An 18,413-nucleotide genomic window follows, 5' to 3' on the forward strand; every position below is an offset into this window, starting at 1 on the left:
GTTCGCTTCTTGTAACTTTGGCATGGACTGTATGGGATCAAATTTTAGTTTCAAGAACAGCTCAGCAGATATCATGAAGCAATCCCAGAGGGTCATAAAGCATTCCCAATTGACTTTAGGCTGCATGTATTTCTGACACCCAGTTTTGGATCATGGCCATGGTTGGAGGTCACTGAAAGGGGGTAATAATATTAATAATTTGGACTACTTGTTTGTCCAAGATCTGTAAACCTTGCTGAAAAACACAACAGCTGCCCATTTGATACAAGTGTTTAGCCCTCAATTGACTTCACACTGCATGCTGAAAAGTGAAGACCTCATATACTGTAGAACACAGGGAGATCCGATACAGGCCAGCACATTATTCTGACCTTATTAGTCGACCATGAGGTCCTCACATTGCTGACACCATAATAGATTTACAGCGAGATATGTGACCTGGAAAATAAGATCTGAATTAACCGAGCCAAGATTGGTTGTTTTGTGGATCCATGCCACAGCATCTGAAATTTCATTTCCAGATTTAGATTTTTACTGTCTGTGACATTTTAATGGATTGAATCATGGGGGAAATGCTGACTAGAGTCAAGGCCTATGGAGTCGCATCCAAACTCCTGTCTGTGGTGATAAAACTACATTGCGAGCACAGACTGAGTCGTTTTTAAGCACCCTTAAAATGTATTGGATCAAGAGTTACTATTCGATTCCCCCATGGGCCCAAAACAGTTTTATAATGACAGTTTACTCAACTGCTTAATGACATCTGACAGATAATAACAGTATATCAGGGGCCTGCAACTCTTGTTCTGGACAGCCCATCCACATGGTTTGCAGGCTCTTGTTCCATCACAGCACAAACACAGCGGCTTCAGGTAAATCAACTTGTTGTAAAGGGTCATCCCACTGGGCACACCACATAATTTCAACGTGGATAATTAGGTAATATTTGGTTGAGATGTTGATTAATGATATTAATACCTATATTCACCCACTCAAAAAGACAGCCAAAATGTAGCTGAATTTCCAATGCATTATCATTTTGCTTTCAAATATCTAAAAGCAGAACCAAATTCCAATGAAAAAACAATGTCAGATTTTTGGTTTAATGTCACCCAAATGTCCATGACTGCACTTTCAAGTAAAGTTGAAATGTTTGTTTATTCCCCGGAGGGTAACTTCTGCCCAGAGCAAGTTTGGAACTTATGCCGGGTGCACACGACAGGTCATATATCATGCAAGATCTTGGCACATTAAAATAACTTAATGTCATTAACATTTAGTCTGCATGGTGTTAATGTTCTCTCCACCCACAAACACGGCAAGTAAATATCTCGTCTAATAACAGTGGCATCGGTGCCAGAATTAGGCTGTGTTGGCAGATATATCAAACAATAAACCTTGGCTGCAGTGAAGATGAGAGCACAGTCCAAGAAATGAAAAGGCCTTGATGGGGTCCTTCCAGATGGTCAGCCCCCTGCTCAACTAGTGTATCCAGTAGCTCCCCCCTTTGGGGCTTCTTGTAGGGGAGACCAGGGTTGGTTGTCTCACGGGTTGGTTGTCACAGTGCTTATTATTCCCAATGTAAATGGTGCTGTGTAATATTTTTAAGGTTAAAATGTTTGAATTCTCAGAGCTTTAGTAGCATTAAGATCATCTTGAGAACCTCTTTAGTAGCTGAGGTGTTTCCCAGAGCCTTCGTTAGTAACGTGTCTCTTAAAAACCTTTAAACATCTAGGAGTGATCCAGACCACTCGTAGAGCAGCCAACGTGCTGTCACGAACAGAAGAGGACCCAAGAGCGCAAGTTCAAATTCAGAGTTCTTTATTCAAGGTTACAGGCGGGAAGAGGAGTCCCAGGGGTGTCAGGGGTCTTTCAGGGTCCTCCTGTGGGTACCTGTGCTCCGGGGGTCACCAAATGTCCGGGGGTGTCCAGTCCAAGTGCTTAGTGTGTGTGTTCCCCAGTGATGGAGCGGCGTATCGGGCTGAGGGTGGTGAAACGTCTGGGCACGCTCATCTGGTGGTCGGAGACCTGGGGGAACACACACACACAACAGCAATATGAATGGCAGGCAGAAGTACAGATCAGGGCTGGGCAAATATCGTGGTGAGAGACAGAAGGCAGAAACGAGTTACCGGAGGGGCTGAAGATCGGAGAGTAGTCGAGGTCCAGAAGGCAGGTTGGGATAGACGGGGCAGTAGAACAAGGAGGCAGTCAAGAAAGGATCGGTATCACAAACAGGAGTCAGAGCGCAGACAGGCAGGTTACTGGTCCGGGTTTGAAGACGATCTGACAGGGCTTGGCTGAAAACCAGGGCTTGATATACTGGGAGAGGTAGTGGGGAAATGCAGTTCAGCTGGCAGAGTAATTAGAACAGAGTGAGGCAAGGTGAGGATGGTGAGTGGGAAATGCAGTGCAGCTGGCCAGGTAACAAGAGCAGAGCAGGGCAGGTGGAGCTAGTTAGGCTGAGTAGAGAGAGGGAGGTGAGCAGAGTGGAAGATAATTGAATGCAATTAATGTTGCTACCAGGGAGAGAGAGTGCTCATGACAGGACCCCCCCTCCAAGGGACGGCCCCAGAAGTCCCAAGAACAACATCATGCCGGGAGGGTGGAGGGGAGCAGGCGGCGGGTCAGAACTCCTCCGAGCGGTCCGAGTGAATCTCCTCATCCTCAGAAGGAGCTGGAGGGTCACGGTCGGGGAGACAGGACAGGCACTGAGACAGGAGCAGGGCGGGCCGGACGGCTAGGAACCCCTCTTGGGACGGCCCCCTACGGATTGCAGGCTGATCAGGATGTAGTCGGTGGAAGTCAGTGATAAGGGTCCGGTCCACTATCCTCCTGGCCGGGATCCAGGTCCTCTCCTCTGGACCATATCCCTCCCAATCAACGAGGTACTGGAGACCCCTACCCCTTCGCCTAGAGCGGAGCAGCCGCCGGACGGTGAAGACAGGACCGCCATCTACGAGGCGCGGAGGAGGTGGCGCCGGAGCTGCAGGGACCAGGGGACTTTCATGGACCGGCTTGACCTTGGAGACGTGGAAGGTGGGGTGGACCCGCATGGAAGCGGGCAACTGAAGTCGGACCGCCGTTGGACTGATGACTTTCTGCACAGGAAAAGGACCAATGAAGCGAGGGGCCAGCTTTCGTGATACAACCCGCAGCGGCAGATCCCGGGCAGACAGCCAGACCTTCTGACCAACCCGGTAAGTAGGTGCTGGGGTCCTCCGTCGGTTGGCACCGACGGCGTAGCTGGTTCCAGACTTCAGGAGCACAGTGCGAGCCTGGGCCCAAGTGCGGCGGCAGCGGCGGGCATACGCAGAGCAGACGGACAGGTGGCATCCGCCTCCTGGCTGGCAAACAGTGGAGGTTGATACCCGTAGACACACTGAAAGGGGGAGAGCCCGGTGGAGGAACTGGTGAGTGAATTATGGGCATATTCCACCCAGAGCAGGTGTTGAGCCCAGGCCCGGGGATTTTGGGAAGCCACACACCTCAGTGCCTTCTCCAGCTCCTGGTTCATGCGTTCAGTCTGGCCGTTTGACTGCGGGTGGAATCCAGACGATAGGCTGGCGGTGGCCCCAAGGAGATGACAGAACTCCTTCCAAAAGGTTGCTGAGAATTGCGGGCCCCGGTCTGACACTATATCCTGGGGTAGGCCATGGATACGAAACACATGTTCCAGGACCACCTGGGAGGTCTCTTTAGCAGAGGGTAGTTTGGGAAGGGGGCACGAAGTGGGTCATCTTACTAAAGCGGTCAACAATGGTAAGGATGACTGTGTGTCCGTCAGAGGGCGGAAGGCCCGTAACAAAGTCCAGTGAAACGTGGGACCAGGGCCTCTTGGGTATGAGTAGGGGTTGCAGCAACCCAGCAGGAGGCTGGTTGGGAGTCTTGTTTCGGTTACAAGTGGGACAAGCTCGGATGAATTCTCGGACATCCCGTCTCATCCCCCGCCACCAGAACCGCTGGCGGACCAGATGAAGGGTGCGAGTGATGCCGGGATGACAGGCCAGACGGGATTCGTGCCCCCACTGAATCACAGGTGACCTGAGATTTGCTGGAACAAACAGACGGTTGGGGGGCGCTGGTGCTTGGACCTGGCTGGTCCCGAAGAGCCTCCATGACCTGCTTCTCGATCTCCCAGGTGAGGGCCGCTACGACCAAGTGGCTGGGAAGAATGGGAGCTGTCATGGCGGTGGTCTCGTCCTTCTGAAACATCCGGGAAAGAGCATCAGGTTTGATGTTGCGAGATCCCGGGCGGTAGGAGAGCGTGAAATTGAAGCGCGTAAAGAACAGAGACCACCGCTGTTGACGGGAGTTCAGCCTCCTGGCTGTTTGGATATACTCCAGGTTCTTGTGGTCTGTCCACACTACGAATGGTTCCTTTGACCCCTCTAACCAGTGCCGCCATTCTTCAAGGGCGAGCTTGACAGCCAACAGCTCGCGGTTCCCAATGTCGTAGTTGCATTCGGCAGGGGTTAGCCGACGGGAGTAGAAGGCACAGGGGTGCATCTTGCCATCCTCAGCTGCTCTTTGAGAAAGCACTGCACCCACTCCCACGTCCGAAGCATCTACCTCCACCACAAACTGCCTTGCTGCATCTGGCATCTGGAGGATGGGAGCAGAAGTGAAACATGTCTTGAGGATATTGAAGGCCTTATCAGCAGCTGATGTCCATTGGTACGGTTGTTTAGTGCTGGTTAGCGCCGTGAGGGGTGCAGCCACTGTGCTATAGTTTCTGATGAATCTCCTATAAAAGTTGGCAAAGCCCAGGAACTGTTGCAACTTCTTCCGAGACTCAGGAACTGGCCAGGAAGTGACAGCCGACACCTTCGTGAGATCCATCTGAATGCTGCCCTCGGTCACCACATACCCCAGGAATGAAACGGTCTTGGCATGGAACTCGCACTTCTCTGCCTTCACGAAAAGAGAGTTCTCCAGCAGGCGGCGCAGGACCAACCGGACGTGGTGCGTGTGTTCTGACAGAGTCTTTGAGAATATTAAAATATCGTCAAGGTACACAAATACGAACGTATTTAGCATGTCCCTGAGGATATCATTCACTAGGGCTTGAAAAACTGCTGGGGCATTGGTGAGGCCGAAGGGCATGACGAGATATTCATAGTGGCCGGTTGGTGTGTTGAACGCTGTCTTCCATTCGTCTCCCTCCCTCATCCGCACCAGATGGTAGGCATTGCGAAGGTCCAGCTTAGTGAATACAGTGGCTCCCTGCAGCAGTTCGAAGGCAGACGAAAGTAAGGGCAGTGGGTAGCGATTCTTAACCGTGATGTCGTTCAGACCCCGGTAATCTATGCATGGACGAAGAGAACCGTCCTTCTTGCCGACAAAGAAGAATCCCGCTCCTGCGGGGGAAGACGACGGTCTAATTATCCCGGAGGCAAGAGAGTCATTAATGTAGTCCTCCATGGCCTTTCTTTCCGGGGCTGACAGTGAATACAGACGACCCTTGGGAGGTGCTGTGCCAGGCAGGAGATCAATCGCGCAGTCATAGGGTCTGTGTGGGGGTAGAGATGTCGCCTTGGATTTGTTGAACACCTCTTTCAGGCTGTGGTAACAGGCCGGAACATTGGATATGTCGGAGGTAGCGCTAGATCCTTCCCGGTGAACGGGCAGGGTGGCCCCCCTTAAACAGGTCTGGTGACAACTCCTTCCCCACTCACGGACTGTTCCTGTCTCCCAGTCGATGTGGGGGGTTGTGCTGACGGAGCCACGGGTATCCAAGAATGAGTGGTTGGCCAGGTGAGTGTAGGAGGTGAAACTGGATGGACTCCTGGTGGTTTCCTGACAGCAGGATTGTCACAGGGGCGGAGATATGAGTGACAGTGCCAAGATGATGCCCATCCAGGGCTCGTGCAGGAATGGGTTGTGTCAGTTGATGATGGTTCACGCCCAGTTGCTGTGCAAGCTCAGGGTCCATGATGTTTGCTTCGGCTCCGGAATCCACAAGGGCGGCCAATGTATGAGTCTTGTCAGAAAGCTGAAGGCGGAGATGAAGCAGGGTCTTTCGGATGGAGGGAGACTGAAGGCTTGTTGAGCTCACCCGGATCTCCCCTACACCTGGTGAGCTGCGGCTTTTGCCGGACAAGTAGCGACACGGTGATTCTCGCCACCACAGTAGAGGCAAAGGTTGGAGCTTAGACGGCGCCGACGCTCTCGGGAGTCAGAGAGGCACGGCCAATCTCCATGGGCTCAGGCTGATTGAGTTGGCTATGGGACTTGACAGGCAGGGGCTGGACAGAAGCGGTATCGACCCGAGTACGGATGGCAGGTTGACTGAGACGGCCCTTCTCCCTCCTCCGGGTCTGTATACGGCGGTCAATGCGAACGGCAAGGTCAATGGCGGCATCAAGCGTTGAGGGCGGGTCATGGGGAAACAAGCTCGTCCTTGATATAGTCCGCCAGGCTATGGAGGAAGGCTTGCACCAGTGCCTCTGGGTTAAACGAGCTTTGACTGGCCAGGGTACGAAAGTCAATGGAGAAGTCTGCCACTGTCCGATTGCCCTGACGGATGGTGAGCAGAGCTTGTGACGCTTCGGCTGTTGGCGAGCCTAGGTCAAAGACCTTTAACATCTCCTCCTCAAAGGCACTGAAGGAGGCACAGGCTGGGGTTTGCCGGTCGAATTCCGCCGTTCCCCACAACCGAGCTCGACCGGTGAGATGTGTGATGACATACCCCACCTTGGCTCCCTCTGTTGAGAAAGTCCTGGGCTGTAGTGCAAACTGGATTCGGCAGCTGCTCAAGAATGGTCTTACTTGCTTCTGGTTGCCATCAAAACGTTCGGGTTCCCAATCCTTGGTTCAGGAGCGTGGGGATCTGGTGGCAGCACTGCCGGGCCTGCAGCATTGGGACCTCCAGCGGAGGGATGAAGGAGTATCGGTGGTACAGGAACAAAAGGACCAGGGGGGTGCAGGTGGAGTAGCCGGGCTTGAGAGTAGTTGCAGGGCTTGGGCTAGCTGTTGTTGCTGCAGTTGGAACTGTTGTTGCTGCTGGTTGAATAGCTGGAGAAGGGAAGCGATGTCGCCAGCCATCCGATTTATGTCTCCCTCAGAGCGTTCCAGTCGCTGTAGGGCAGTCCTCTCTGGCTCTTCCTCCATCGTGGTCAGGGAGTGCGCTGGGTCCATGATGGTCAGATCGTTCTGTCACGAACAGAAGAGGACCCAAGAGCGCAAGTTCAAATTCAGAGTTCTTTATTCAAGGTTACAGGCGGGAAGAGGAGTCCCAGGGGTGTCAGGGGTCTTTCAGGGTCCTCCTGTGGGTACCTGTGCTCGGGGGTCACCAAATGTCCGGGGGTGTCCAGTCCAAGTGCTTAGTGTGTGTGTTCCCCAGTGATGGAGCGGCGTATCGGGCTGAGGGTGGTGAAACGTCTGGGCACGCTCATCTGGTGGTCGGAGACCTGGGGGAACACACACACACAACAGCAATATGAATGGCAGGCAGAAGTACAGATCAGGGCTGGGCAAATATCGTGGTGAGAGACAGAAGGCAGAAACGAGTTACCGGAGGGGCTGAAGATCGGAGAGTAGTCGAGGTCCAGAAGGCAGGTTGGGATAGACGGGGCAGTAGAACAAGGAGGCAGTCAAGAAAGGATCGGTATCACAAACAGGAGTCAGAGCGCAGACAGGCAGGTTACTGGTCCGGGTTTGAAGACGATCTGACAGGGCTTGGCTGAAAACCAGGGCTTGATATACTGGGAGAGGTAGTGGGGAAATGCAGTTCAGCTGGCAGAGTAATTAGAACAGAGTGAGGCAAGGTGAGGATGGTGAGTGGGAAATGCAGTGCAGCTGGCCAGGTAACAAGAGCAGAGCAGGGCAGGTGGAGCTAGTTAGGCTGAGTAGAGAGAGGGAGGTGAGCAGAGTGGAAGATAATTGAATGCAATTAATGTTGCTACCAGGAGAGAGAGAGTGCTCATGACACGTGCATCGTTATTCACAGATCTCTGCTAAACATAGAATCAAGAAGTTTGGGCTATCTGTCTGACTGTGACTGCCGATTACTTCATAACGAAGATGATTACAAATAAAAAGTTGCCAAGAAATGTTCAATTGTTACAAACAAGTGAAGGATAAAATGATAGGCTATTTCAATCATATTTAAATACATGTCATGTTCAATCATTTGAGGTCTATTTTGCGACCAGGCTACTATCTGTAATTTTTGCCTCTGTGTTTCATGATGTGCAGCAGCATGTGTGCAAATGATGTTCCCAATCTGTGATTTAGTGCATTATTATAGGGTAAGCATAGTAAGCCACCTCAATTGCCTATTAGCAGCCATAGGTGATAATATCTCTCTAGGAGCTGATCAGTCGTCAGTATTGTGGAATAATTATAATGTTAAGGTAAGATTTGAATGGAGAAAGCAGATCCGAGAGCAGCGCTGCTTTTCTTTCCATCCTATCAGTGTAGACACATGGTCTAACGATGCACTTAGCGAACGCTTTCTCTACGTGCTTGTTTGGGAAAAGTTGGCTCGTAAATAATGATGCATCTGGTGCGGTCATCGTAATGCTTAAGTTACATCGCAACTGGGAAACGAGGCCCTGATAAATTCATGTCAGCATGACAAAACATTGATGTTAGGGGAATTTATGTTTCTTTGTAAATGTTTGAACTATGGGAGTATCCATGAATTACAGTGGGGAAAAATGTATTTAGTCAGCCACCAATTGTGCAAGTTCTCCCACTTAAAAAAGATGAGAGAGGCCTGTAATTTTCATCATAGGTACACGTCAACTATGACAGACAAAATGATAATTTTTTTTCGAGAAAATCACATTTGAGGATTTTTAATGAATTTATTTGCAAATTATAGTGGAAAATAAGTATTTGGTCAATAACGAAAGTTTCTCAATACTTTGTTATATACCTTTTGTTGGCAATGACACAGGTCAAACGTTTTCTGTAAGTCTTCACAAGGTTTTCACACACTGTTGCTGGTATTTTGGCCCATTCCTCCATGCAAATCTCCTCTAGAGCAGTGATGTTTTGGGGCTGTCGCTGGGCAACACTGACTTTCAACTCCCTCCAAAGATTTTCTATGGGGTTGAGATCTGGAGACTGGCTAGGCCACTCCAGGACCTTGAAATGCTTCTTACGAAGCCACTCCTTCGTTGCCCGGGCGGTGTGTTTGGGATCATTGTCATGCTGAAAGACCCAGCCACGTTTCATCTTCAATGCCCTTGCTGATGGAAGGAGGTTTTCACTCAAAATCTCACGATACATGGCCCCATTCATTCTTTCCTTTACACGGATCAGTCGTCCTGGTCTCTTTGCAGAAAAACAGCCCCAAAGCATGATGTTTCCACCCCCATGCTTCACAGTAGGTATGGTATTCTTTGGATGCAACTCAGCATTCTTTGTCCTCCAAACACGACGAGTTGAGTTTTTACCAAAAAGTTCTATTTTGGTTTCATCTGACCATATGACATTCTCCCAATCCTCTTCTGGATCATCCAAATGCACTCTAGCAAACTTCAGACGGGCCTGGCTTAAGCAGGGGGACACGTCTCGCACTGCAGGATTTGAGTCCCTGGCGGCGTAGTGTGTTACTGATCGTAGGCTTTGTTACTTTGGTCCCAGCTCTCTGCAGGTCATTCACTAGGTCCCCCCGTGTGGTTCTGGGATTTTGCTCACCGTTCTTGTGATCATTTTGACCCCACGGGGTGAGATCTTGCGTGGAGCCCCAGATCGAGGGAGATTATCAGTGGTCTTGTATGTCTTCCATTTCCTAATAATTGCTCCCACAGTTGATTTCTTCAAACCAAGCTGCTTACCTATTGCAGATTCAGTCTTCCCAGCCTGGTGCAGGTCTACAATTTTGTTTCTGGTGTCCTTTGACAGCTCTTTGGTCTTGGCCATAGTGGAGTTTGGAGTGTGACTGTTTGAGGTTGTGGACAGGTGTCTTTTATACTGATAACAAGTTCAAACAGGTGCCATTAATACAGGTAACGAGTGGAGGACAGAGGAGCCTCTTAAAGAAGAAGTTACAGGTCTGTGAGAGCCAGAAATCTTGCTTGTTTGTAGGTGACCAAATACTTATTTTCCACCATAATTTGCTAATAAATTCATTAAAAATCCTACAATGTGATTTTCTGGATTTTTTCCTCAATTTGTCTGTCATAGTTGACGTGTACCTTTGATGAAAATTACAGGCCTCTCTCATCTTTTTAAGTGGGAGAACTTGCACAATTGGTGGCTGACTAAATACTTTTTACCCCCACTGTATCTTGTTGAAAAGAGGAAAGGGAGAGCTATAAAAACCTATTTTCTGACTTCCTAGGTCAAGCCATGAGGGGGTATACAGTAATGTATAGAGTATACCGCCAGAATACATTAAATGCCAAGATGAAAATGTCATATGCTTTCTTAAAGACAAAAATTCTGAATTTTGTTAGGAATATTGTTCATCAAAGAAAGACTTGGCTATTGCTAAGATTCTGTTTGCTCAATTGCATCACTTCCTCTTACCAAAATAATATCCCCACACTGTGTGACATCAGACCCTGTGATGGGGCTGGTTGTCACAACTGGACAGAGTTTGTTTGATAGCTCATAACTCCATGTTGGAATAATATATGAGGATAAAAAGGGTCCCCATTTCAACCCAGGACATTGGTTTCCTCATAATATAATAAGAGTCTTACCAGATATACTGGTGATGAGAAATACACACCAGAGTAAAAAGTGACAACCAACCCCGATCTCCCCTACTAATGTGCTGGGTGGACACTGCACCCCAAACACACAGGGTGTATTCAGGTGGTGAAAATGTAATGGAAATGTAAAGGAATCTGTTACTTTATTGTAACTATTCCCAATTAATTTTATATCCATTTTATTGAAGCCAGCTCAGCTGCTAAGCGGTTTACTTCAGAGTGTAATTCAAGTTTGAGGCAGCTATATTGCTGTCAGCAATATGAGTGGATAAGATTATTGAAATACTGGTATGGTGTTATGTAAGTCATAAGAATCCTACTGGACCGTTTTAGCCAACTGAAATGTGAGACAAATAAAAGCGCCTCCAGAATTCAATAGATATTACTGTAGATAAATAACACATTAGATTTAACTATTTTACAAGCTGTTATTGAATGCCTAAATGTTTCCGTTCTCGCTTTTAAATATTAATTTAATATGAAAACTATTTTAGAGTAGTGGGTAAACATGGACTCACTCCATTACAGTATATAAGGTTCAGTAGAAGTAACATTGGGATGAATCAAACTTTTGATATTGTCATAATTATTAGTAATGACATCTCTCATTTATATAAATTCTGTGAAATTCAATTCAGAGACAAACATGACATTAAAAAAGTCATGTAATGGGAGTGTGGTGCTCCTGGAAGTGGGAGGCGCTAGTGAGACAGACACATAGAGGTCTCTCATCCAATTCATTTCCTTTCCCAGAGTGGTCCATAATTAACTTCTGCTTGGTTGGCACTTCCAACCAGATATAAGGAGGCTGAAGCCCCAGCATCCATAAGTCAGATACCTTCTTCCTCTGTGGTAAGACCTCTCCACCTCCTTAGATTTTTACATTTGTCTCATCTTTGCACTCAGCATCTGAGGCAGTAGCTATCTGCACTGTTTGAATTGACTTCTGCATGTCTCTTGTAAGATTTGACAATATGCAATCAAGTGGCATTGGTTTAAAAACATGTTTTTAATGTGTTTTTCATTAAATGTGTATTACTTCAAATCTTGAATTTCCTTTTATGGCCAAAAGTGGTGCTCCTGCACTTGTTTGTAAATTGAGGGTGTGGTCTAGAATGTAACTGTGTTTTCAGGGGTATGTATTTCAATTCTTGACAGAATGTGTAGTAAAGTGAGATGCCACTAGGAAAATATAAGTTATCAGTTGCACCTGTAGTTGAATTTGACATGGCTGTAATTATTATTTAGTTAAATGTTTCTTAGCCGTTCGGGGCTAAATGATAAGGCTTTAGTCTTGTGCGTTTTCACAACATTCCATTTGCTTTGTTCCAGCCATTATTATGAGCCGTCCTCCCTCAGCAGCCTCAACTGCTTTAGACTTGTGCGTTTTCACAACACCTTATGTTTCACAGGGTCCTCCAAGAAGTACACATTCATCTGTAGAAGGGGGAAAAAGAAGGTGAGACATGGTTTGAGTCTTCACATAAAAAGCGATGAGAATTTTCTGAGAGATACCGCTCACCTAACTCTGTTGACTGGGGAGGAAGCACCACAGAGTCAATCATGTTTCTTGTTTCATCTGTTTGCTAGTGATCCGTCACCATGAGTACGGACGCTGAGATGCAAATCTACGGCAAGGCTGCCATATACCTCCGTAAGCCTGAGAGGGAGAGGATTGAGGCACAAACCGCACCCTTTGATTCAAAGAACTCCTGCTATGTGACAGACAAGGCAGAGCTGTACCTTAAGGGTCTGGTCACTGCCAGGGCCGATGGGAAGTGTACTGTAACAATCACCAAACCTGACGGCACTAAGGAGGTAAGCCTGATCTGAAAAGTATTCAAGTTCAAGTTCTTGTAATTACTCTATTTCATGACAAATCATCAAAATGATCAAAAACATTTCAATAGACAGTATTAAAATCAGTAACAACAGTTCGATTAAACATTGATTTGTTTTTGTAAGCAGAATAAAACCTTCAAACACATTTTAATGTTGCTATTTAAAAAAGGCATGGCATTTTTTTTATATTGGCTAGTCAAGTATGTCAGTGGGCGATAACAAAGAAGTGGATTAAATGGGGGATTGAACTGTAATGATAATGAGCAAAAAGCATTCAGTCATGTCCACTTTGATCTGTATGTAATCTAGATTTCTGACTGTTTCAGGAAGGAAAAGAGTTCAAAGATGCAGACATCTTCGAGATGAACCCCCCTAAGTATGACAAGATTGAGGACATGGCCATGATGACCTACCTGAATGAAGCCTCTGTGTTGTATAACCTCAAAGAGCGTTATGCAGCATGGATGATCTATGTAAGAAACCTGCACATACAAACATACAACCACATACATAATAAATACACAAATACAGTACTACCATACAGTGGTCCCAAAATATTCACACCCTTGAAAAAGATTAGAAAAAATGACTCTATAAATAAATAATTCAAATACTGAGCTATATTGTGTGCTTAAAAATGGGGAAATTATAGTATTTTATATTAATACAATTGCTCCGAGAACGAGATTTGTATTTTTCTCAAAAAGGTAGAGGTCAAAATTATTGACACCCCTGTTTTCAATACCTTTCAATACATTTACATTTACATTTACGTCATTTAGCAGACGCTCTTATCCAGAGCGACTTACAGTTAGTGAGTGCATACATTATTATTATTTTTTGTAATTGTTTTCATACTGGCCCCCCGTGGGAATCGAACCCACAACCCTGGCGTTGCAAACGCCATGCTCTACCAACTGAGCTACATCCCTGCAAGGATAAAGGCACTGAGCCTTTTTCAAAAAATATTTTATGAGTTGGAGAACACATTGGGAGGAATCTTAGACCATTCCTTCATACAGAATCATTCCAGATCCTTGATATCCTTCGTCTGTACATATAAACTGCCCTCTTCAATTCAAACCACAGGTTTTCGGTGAGGTTCAAGTCCGGAGACTTAGATCGCCTTTGCAAAAGTTTGATTTTGTGGCCAATTAACCATTTCATTGTGGATTCTGATGTGAAGGTGGGGTTATTGTATTGCTGGAAGATCCACTTGCGGCCAAGTTTCAGCCTCCTGGCAGAGGCAACCAGGTTTTTGGCTAAAATATTCTGGTACTGGGTTAAGTTCATGATGCCTTAGACTTTAACAAGGGCCCCAGGACCAACGGAAGCAAAACAGTGCCATAACATCAACGATTCACCACCATATTTTACAGTAGGGATGGGGTTATTTTCTGCTTATGCATTCTAATTTCAGCGCCAAACCCATCACTGGTTGGCTTACCCAAAGAGCTCTATTTTCATGTCATCCCAAATAAAAATGGTTTGCTAAACGGCATTGGAACTTGGATTTGAACCAGTGCTTTGGTCAGATAACATGAAAATAGAGCTCAATAATGTTGATCCCTATCTTTTTGAGAAAAAAAATATTACCTGTTAAAATATTAATTAATTTCAAGCAGTTGTATTAGTATAAAATAATATAATTTTCCAGTTTTAGTGAGCATACAATATAGCTCAGTAAAGTGACTCCACTGTAAATGAACGGTAGAAACCAAAACATATCCATACAGTAGACCCACATCAGTATACCAAAGTACACCCACATCCTCACATAAATCCAGGTAAAAGTTCATCTGACTTCGTTAATCCCCTAATTTAATGATGCTTTCATCCAGACCTACTCTGGGCTCTTCTGTGCCACGGTGAACCCCTACAAGTGGCTCCCCGTGTACGACGCAGAGGTTGTCAACGCCTACAGAGGGAAGAAGAGGATGGAGGCTCCACCCCATATCTTCTCCGTCTCTGACAACGCCTTTCAGTTCATGATGATTGGTACGAGCTCTCATGGATGGATGGATGGATGGAAGTTAAAATGTTATGTAGAGAGATATCTACTGTTTTCTAGTCTAGCTTAGAACAGTTTGCTGGGAATATCTGATTTCACTAGCCTTGAATGGGAAATGTTCCAAATTGAAATGAATGATGATGCTATGAATGCAATAATGTACCCATAATGTTGCTTGAGTATAATAAGGAATATGTTTTTTGGTTACAGATAAGGAGAACCAGTCTGTCCTGATTACGTAAGTGGTTTACTAAAATTTCATTCTGATGAACTATTTCTATTGTAATACGTTGGGTCACTTGGGTGTGATGAAAATACATGACATTATGAATGGATTATGACACTAGGCTATGCGTAATAATGAGTCGATGAGAAGGAGTATTTATTGAAGATTTACTTATGTTAGGAAACAGGTCAACAGTGTATTTTTCTATGCTATTTCTTAGTGAAAGCCAATCTGACACTCAAACATGTAACTAAACTCCCTCTTTCTCTGTCATATAAACCAGTGGAGAATCCGGTGCAGGAAAGACTGTCAACACCAAGCGTGTCATCCAGTACTTTGCTACCATTGCAGTGTCTGGTGGCAAGAAGGAAGCAGACCCCAACAAAATGCAGGTAGGTTGTGCTCATGTTTTCCTTTTTAACACATTTCAGTTTGGTTGGCTGTGCAAACTTTTTTTTTCAGTGGTGAATCCTGTTTCAAGAAAAGGGTTCAAGCAATTGAGAAAAACAAACGTTAAAATTCTACCCGTTTTTGAGCAACTTGTGTTTGTCTCAATCAGGGGTCTCTTGAGGATCAGATCATTGCAGCTAACCCTCTGCTGGAGTCTTACGGTAATGCCAAAACAGTGAGGAACGACAACTCGTCTCGCTTTGTAAGTATGAAGGGCATACTGTGGAAGTTACCTTATATTGGAAAAATGTAATTCAGTAGTTCCCTACTGTTATGCAGATGTATGATATTATTTTGATCACTCTGTTAGGATTTTGATTTATTTGTTGACCTATTTCTAACCCCCATGCACTTCTATAGGGTAAATTCATCAGGATTCACTTCCAAGGTGGTAAACTGGCTAAAGCTGACATTGAGACCTGTGAGTTGGTTTTGATTGTTTCTCAATGCTTTCCTAAATTCACACAGATTATTTTTAAGAGATTATCAAAATTAAATGTATCTCATGTTCTCTCTCTCGCTCTCTCTCCCTTTGCTCTCTTTCTCCCTCAGACCTGCTAGAGAAGTCCAGAGTGTCCTTCCAGCTGCCCGATGAGAGAGGCTACCACATCTTCTTCCAGATGATGACAGGCCACAAACCTGAGCTAGTTGGTATGAAAAGAAGAGGTTTATGGGAAATTCTTCCCACCCCCATCTGTGGAATTTATAAAAAATATTCATAGTCCACATCAATGGCAGTCGGTGCCGTTTAAGATGAGGGAGGACAATCATTGTTTTTATGAGCATGGCCTTATTTCTATTACAGCATATTGGATGACTGTCATTCATATTCCATTCACCCAGCTCAATGTAACATCGATAGGTTTAGGCTACTACATGAAACTCTAATTTTCCCTATACCCACCATGAGGTTGCTACAACCTAGCCTATGAATTACAGTTTTCAACGTATGTGCACAGGTCGAGAGAAATTTGAGTAATCAAGGTGACAGACATTGACACATTCAATACCGCCCTGCACAATCTTGCCTGCATCTAGCTGATCTAGTGTAATCATTAGTTCAACAGTTGCAAACAATAGTTTCTATTGGACAAATGCAGGTAGGCTATGTTTATCCCCGTTTCGTTCAGTTTGCTTCCGTTTAAGAAAAGTTTTTTTCAACAGAATCGGCAGAATGAATACACCCTAATCCCACGCAAACACAGCTCACCTTCATATAGGGGTGCGCCGAGTAGTTGGACAAAATGAGTATTGTAATGGATTTGGGCAATTTTCTGGATACGATTATGATCTGAGTATTTTTTCTAATTATCCGTGATCGGAAAAAAAAGTTATTTTCGGGTGCCAGCAAGCATCTTTCTCATGTCAGTCAGTCACAGAGTTTCTTAACCATACTGTACTGTCTTTGAGTCAGTAATGTGCGGTCTAAATAACTCAACTGGCTAGTTCGCCTGTCTGTAAAGAGAAGGGTACATTGATCCTGCTGCTCTGATTGGATAGAGTGAAGCTGCTCCATACTCTCGCTTCATAATTTCTCCCGATCACTTTTCGTCGCATGTTTTCAGTCTGATCATTTAGATTGCTACTGCCTGCTACTTTGATAAATCACATGGCGAGGACGTTTGCTATCAATGTGCATAATACTGTGGGGCAAGGGTAGGGAAAAATATTAAACTAATGCACATTCTGACTGAGTGAACGCAAACTTGGCTGCCTGCTGCAAGTTGAGGACACAGACACACACACAGACACACCACTCTGCACGCTGCTCCTAAAATGCAGCTTTTTTGCAGTGAGAACGTGCAGGGAGGTATTTTGCCATCTATTTAGGTATATTAAAACACTTCAGTTTTTCCGATCACCATCCGATCCGACTATCAACTGTTAATTTACGGATACGTTTACAAATACAAGTATGGCCATGTTGGCATACCCCTACTTTAACAGCAGCCACATACAAACAGCATGAGCCCTTTGGTCGTTGGATAATTCCTTCTTGCATCTATGCTCTCACCTTTTCCCTGCTTGTGGACTTCAGTGCACAACACATCAGCTGTCTGTGACCAGGTGAAAAAACCTTTCCAAGCCAAACCTTCATATCATAACCGCTACACACAGTCTACATCGTTGTCACCATATTAGCTAAGGTCAAGTCAACATAGCTACTAGAACTAACGTGTTAGTAAACCCGCTACAATCATTATTAGTATTTTTATTTTTATTTTTTTAACCTTTATTTAACTAGGCAAGTCAGTTAAGAACAATTTCTTATTTACAATGATGGCCTACACCGGCCAAACCCGGACGACGCCAATTGTGCGCCACCCTATGGGACTACCAATCATGGCCCGTTGTCATACAGCCTGGAATCGAACCAGGGGTTCTGTAGTGACACCTCAAGCACTGAGATGCAGTGCCTTAGACCACTGCGCCACTCGGGAGTACACTGTACAGTTAGCAAGCAGTTTATCAGTTACACCGGTGGGCCCTGGTGGCAATAAATTAATAAAACCAAATGCTTTCTTTGACTTGGAAGTGTTCCAGTATTGGATAGCCATAGCCAGCTAAGTAACATAGCATCCCTCTCTGTTTTAGCAGGGTGTCTGAGTAGGCTAAACTAGCTAGCTGCATTCAGCTAAGTAAGTGAAAGTGAAAAAAATAAGAAATATAGCTAGCTCTCCCTCTCTCTTGCTTCTCCTTCATTTTTGAAGAAATTAATTTGTTCAAAACTGTTTAAACTATTGTCTTTCTCTCTATTTGAGACAAATACTCACTATATTTTATGCACTGCAGTGCTAGCTAGCTGTAGCGTATGCTTTCAGTACTAGATTCATTCTCTGATCCTTTGATATGGTGGACAACTAAAAACGATAACTTTTTAATGTTAAACTATTTTTATTTGTATGAAATTTACTGAGGAGGATGGTGCTCCCCTTCCTCCTCTGAGGAGCCTCCACTGGTCCATACATTTGAAACTATTACAATGATTGTATCCAAGGTAACAAGGCATCTAGACATGGGTCAGGTCTTTGGGAAATATCTATCAAGTAATGCACTGTGATGCACTAGTCCACAAGTCTCAGTCCCCTCTTTTGATGCTATTTATTATATACTACATGTATCCTTGAGTCCATCTATTGAGTAAAGAATTCTAAGAGATTTAACTGTCAAGCTGTTCTCTGTTGTCCATAGAAATGGCGCTCATCACCAC

The 18,413-nt window shown here is 45.4% G+C and overlaps 2 protein-coding genes and 1 long non-coding RNA gene across 4 annotated transcripts in view; 2 read left to right on the top strand and 1 right to left on the bottom strand.

The window, feature by feature from the left end:
• LOC121534260 (zinc finger protein 501) overlaps positions 1 to 18,413 on the top strand; it is a 644,805-nt gene that overhangs the window by 33,536 nt on the left and 592,856 nt on the right. The window lies entirely within an intron of this gene.
• On the bottom strand, positions 12,023 to 12,507 carry LOC121534271. Its single transcript, XR_005994577.2, has 3 exons — positions 12,417 to 12,507; positions 12,196 to 12,333; positions 12,023 to 12,110 (listed from the first exon to the last, which is right to left on the bottom strand). It is a non-coding gene; the product is annotated as an uncharacterized LOC121534271 (long non-coding RNA).
• LOC123481177 (myosin-4-like) lies at positions 12,211 to 15,939 on the top strand. Its single transcript, XM_045211709.1, has 8 exons — positions 12,211 to 12,491; positions 12,842 to 12,988; positions 14,357 to 14,513; positions 14,737 to 14,764; positions 15,036 to 15,144; positions 15,312 to 15,404; positions 15,563 to 15,623; positions 15,755 to 15,939. The coding sequence occupies exons 1-8, from the start codon at positions 12,276 to 12,278 to the stop codon at positions 15,922 to 15,924; spliced, it is 981 nt and encodes a 326-aa protein (XP_045067644.1). The 5' UTR covers positions 12,211 to 12,275; the 3' UTR covers positions 15,925 to 15,939.

Source organism: Coregonus clupeaformis, chromosome 38, assembly GCF_020615455.1.
Source record: "Coregonus clupeaformis isolate EN_2021a chromosome 38, ASM2061545v1, whole genome shotgun sequence".
Classification (NCBI taxonomy): Eukaryota; Metazoa; Chordata; class Actinopteri; order Salmoniformes; family Salmonidae; genus Coregonus; species Coregonus clupeaformis.

Excerpts from the sequence above, each read along its gene's own strand:
- LOC123481177 (XM_045211709.1), top strand. The coding sequence starts at position 12,276 with ATGAGTACGGACGCTGAGATGCAAATCTACGGCAAGGCTGCCATATAC. Across the intron at positions 12,492-12,841 it reads AACCTGACGGCACTAAGGAG|GAAGGAAAAGAGTTCAAAGA; the intron begins GTAAGCCTGATC and ends TGACTGTTTCAG. Across the intron at positions 14,514-14,736 it reads CTTTCAGTTCATGATGATTG|ATAAGGAGAACCAGTCTGTC; the intron begins GTACGAGCTCTC and ends TTTTGGTTACAG.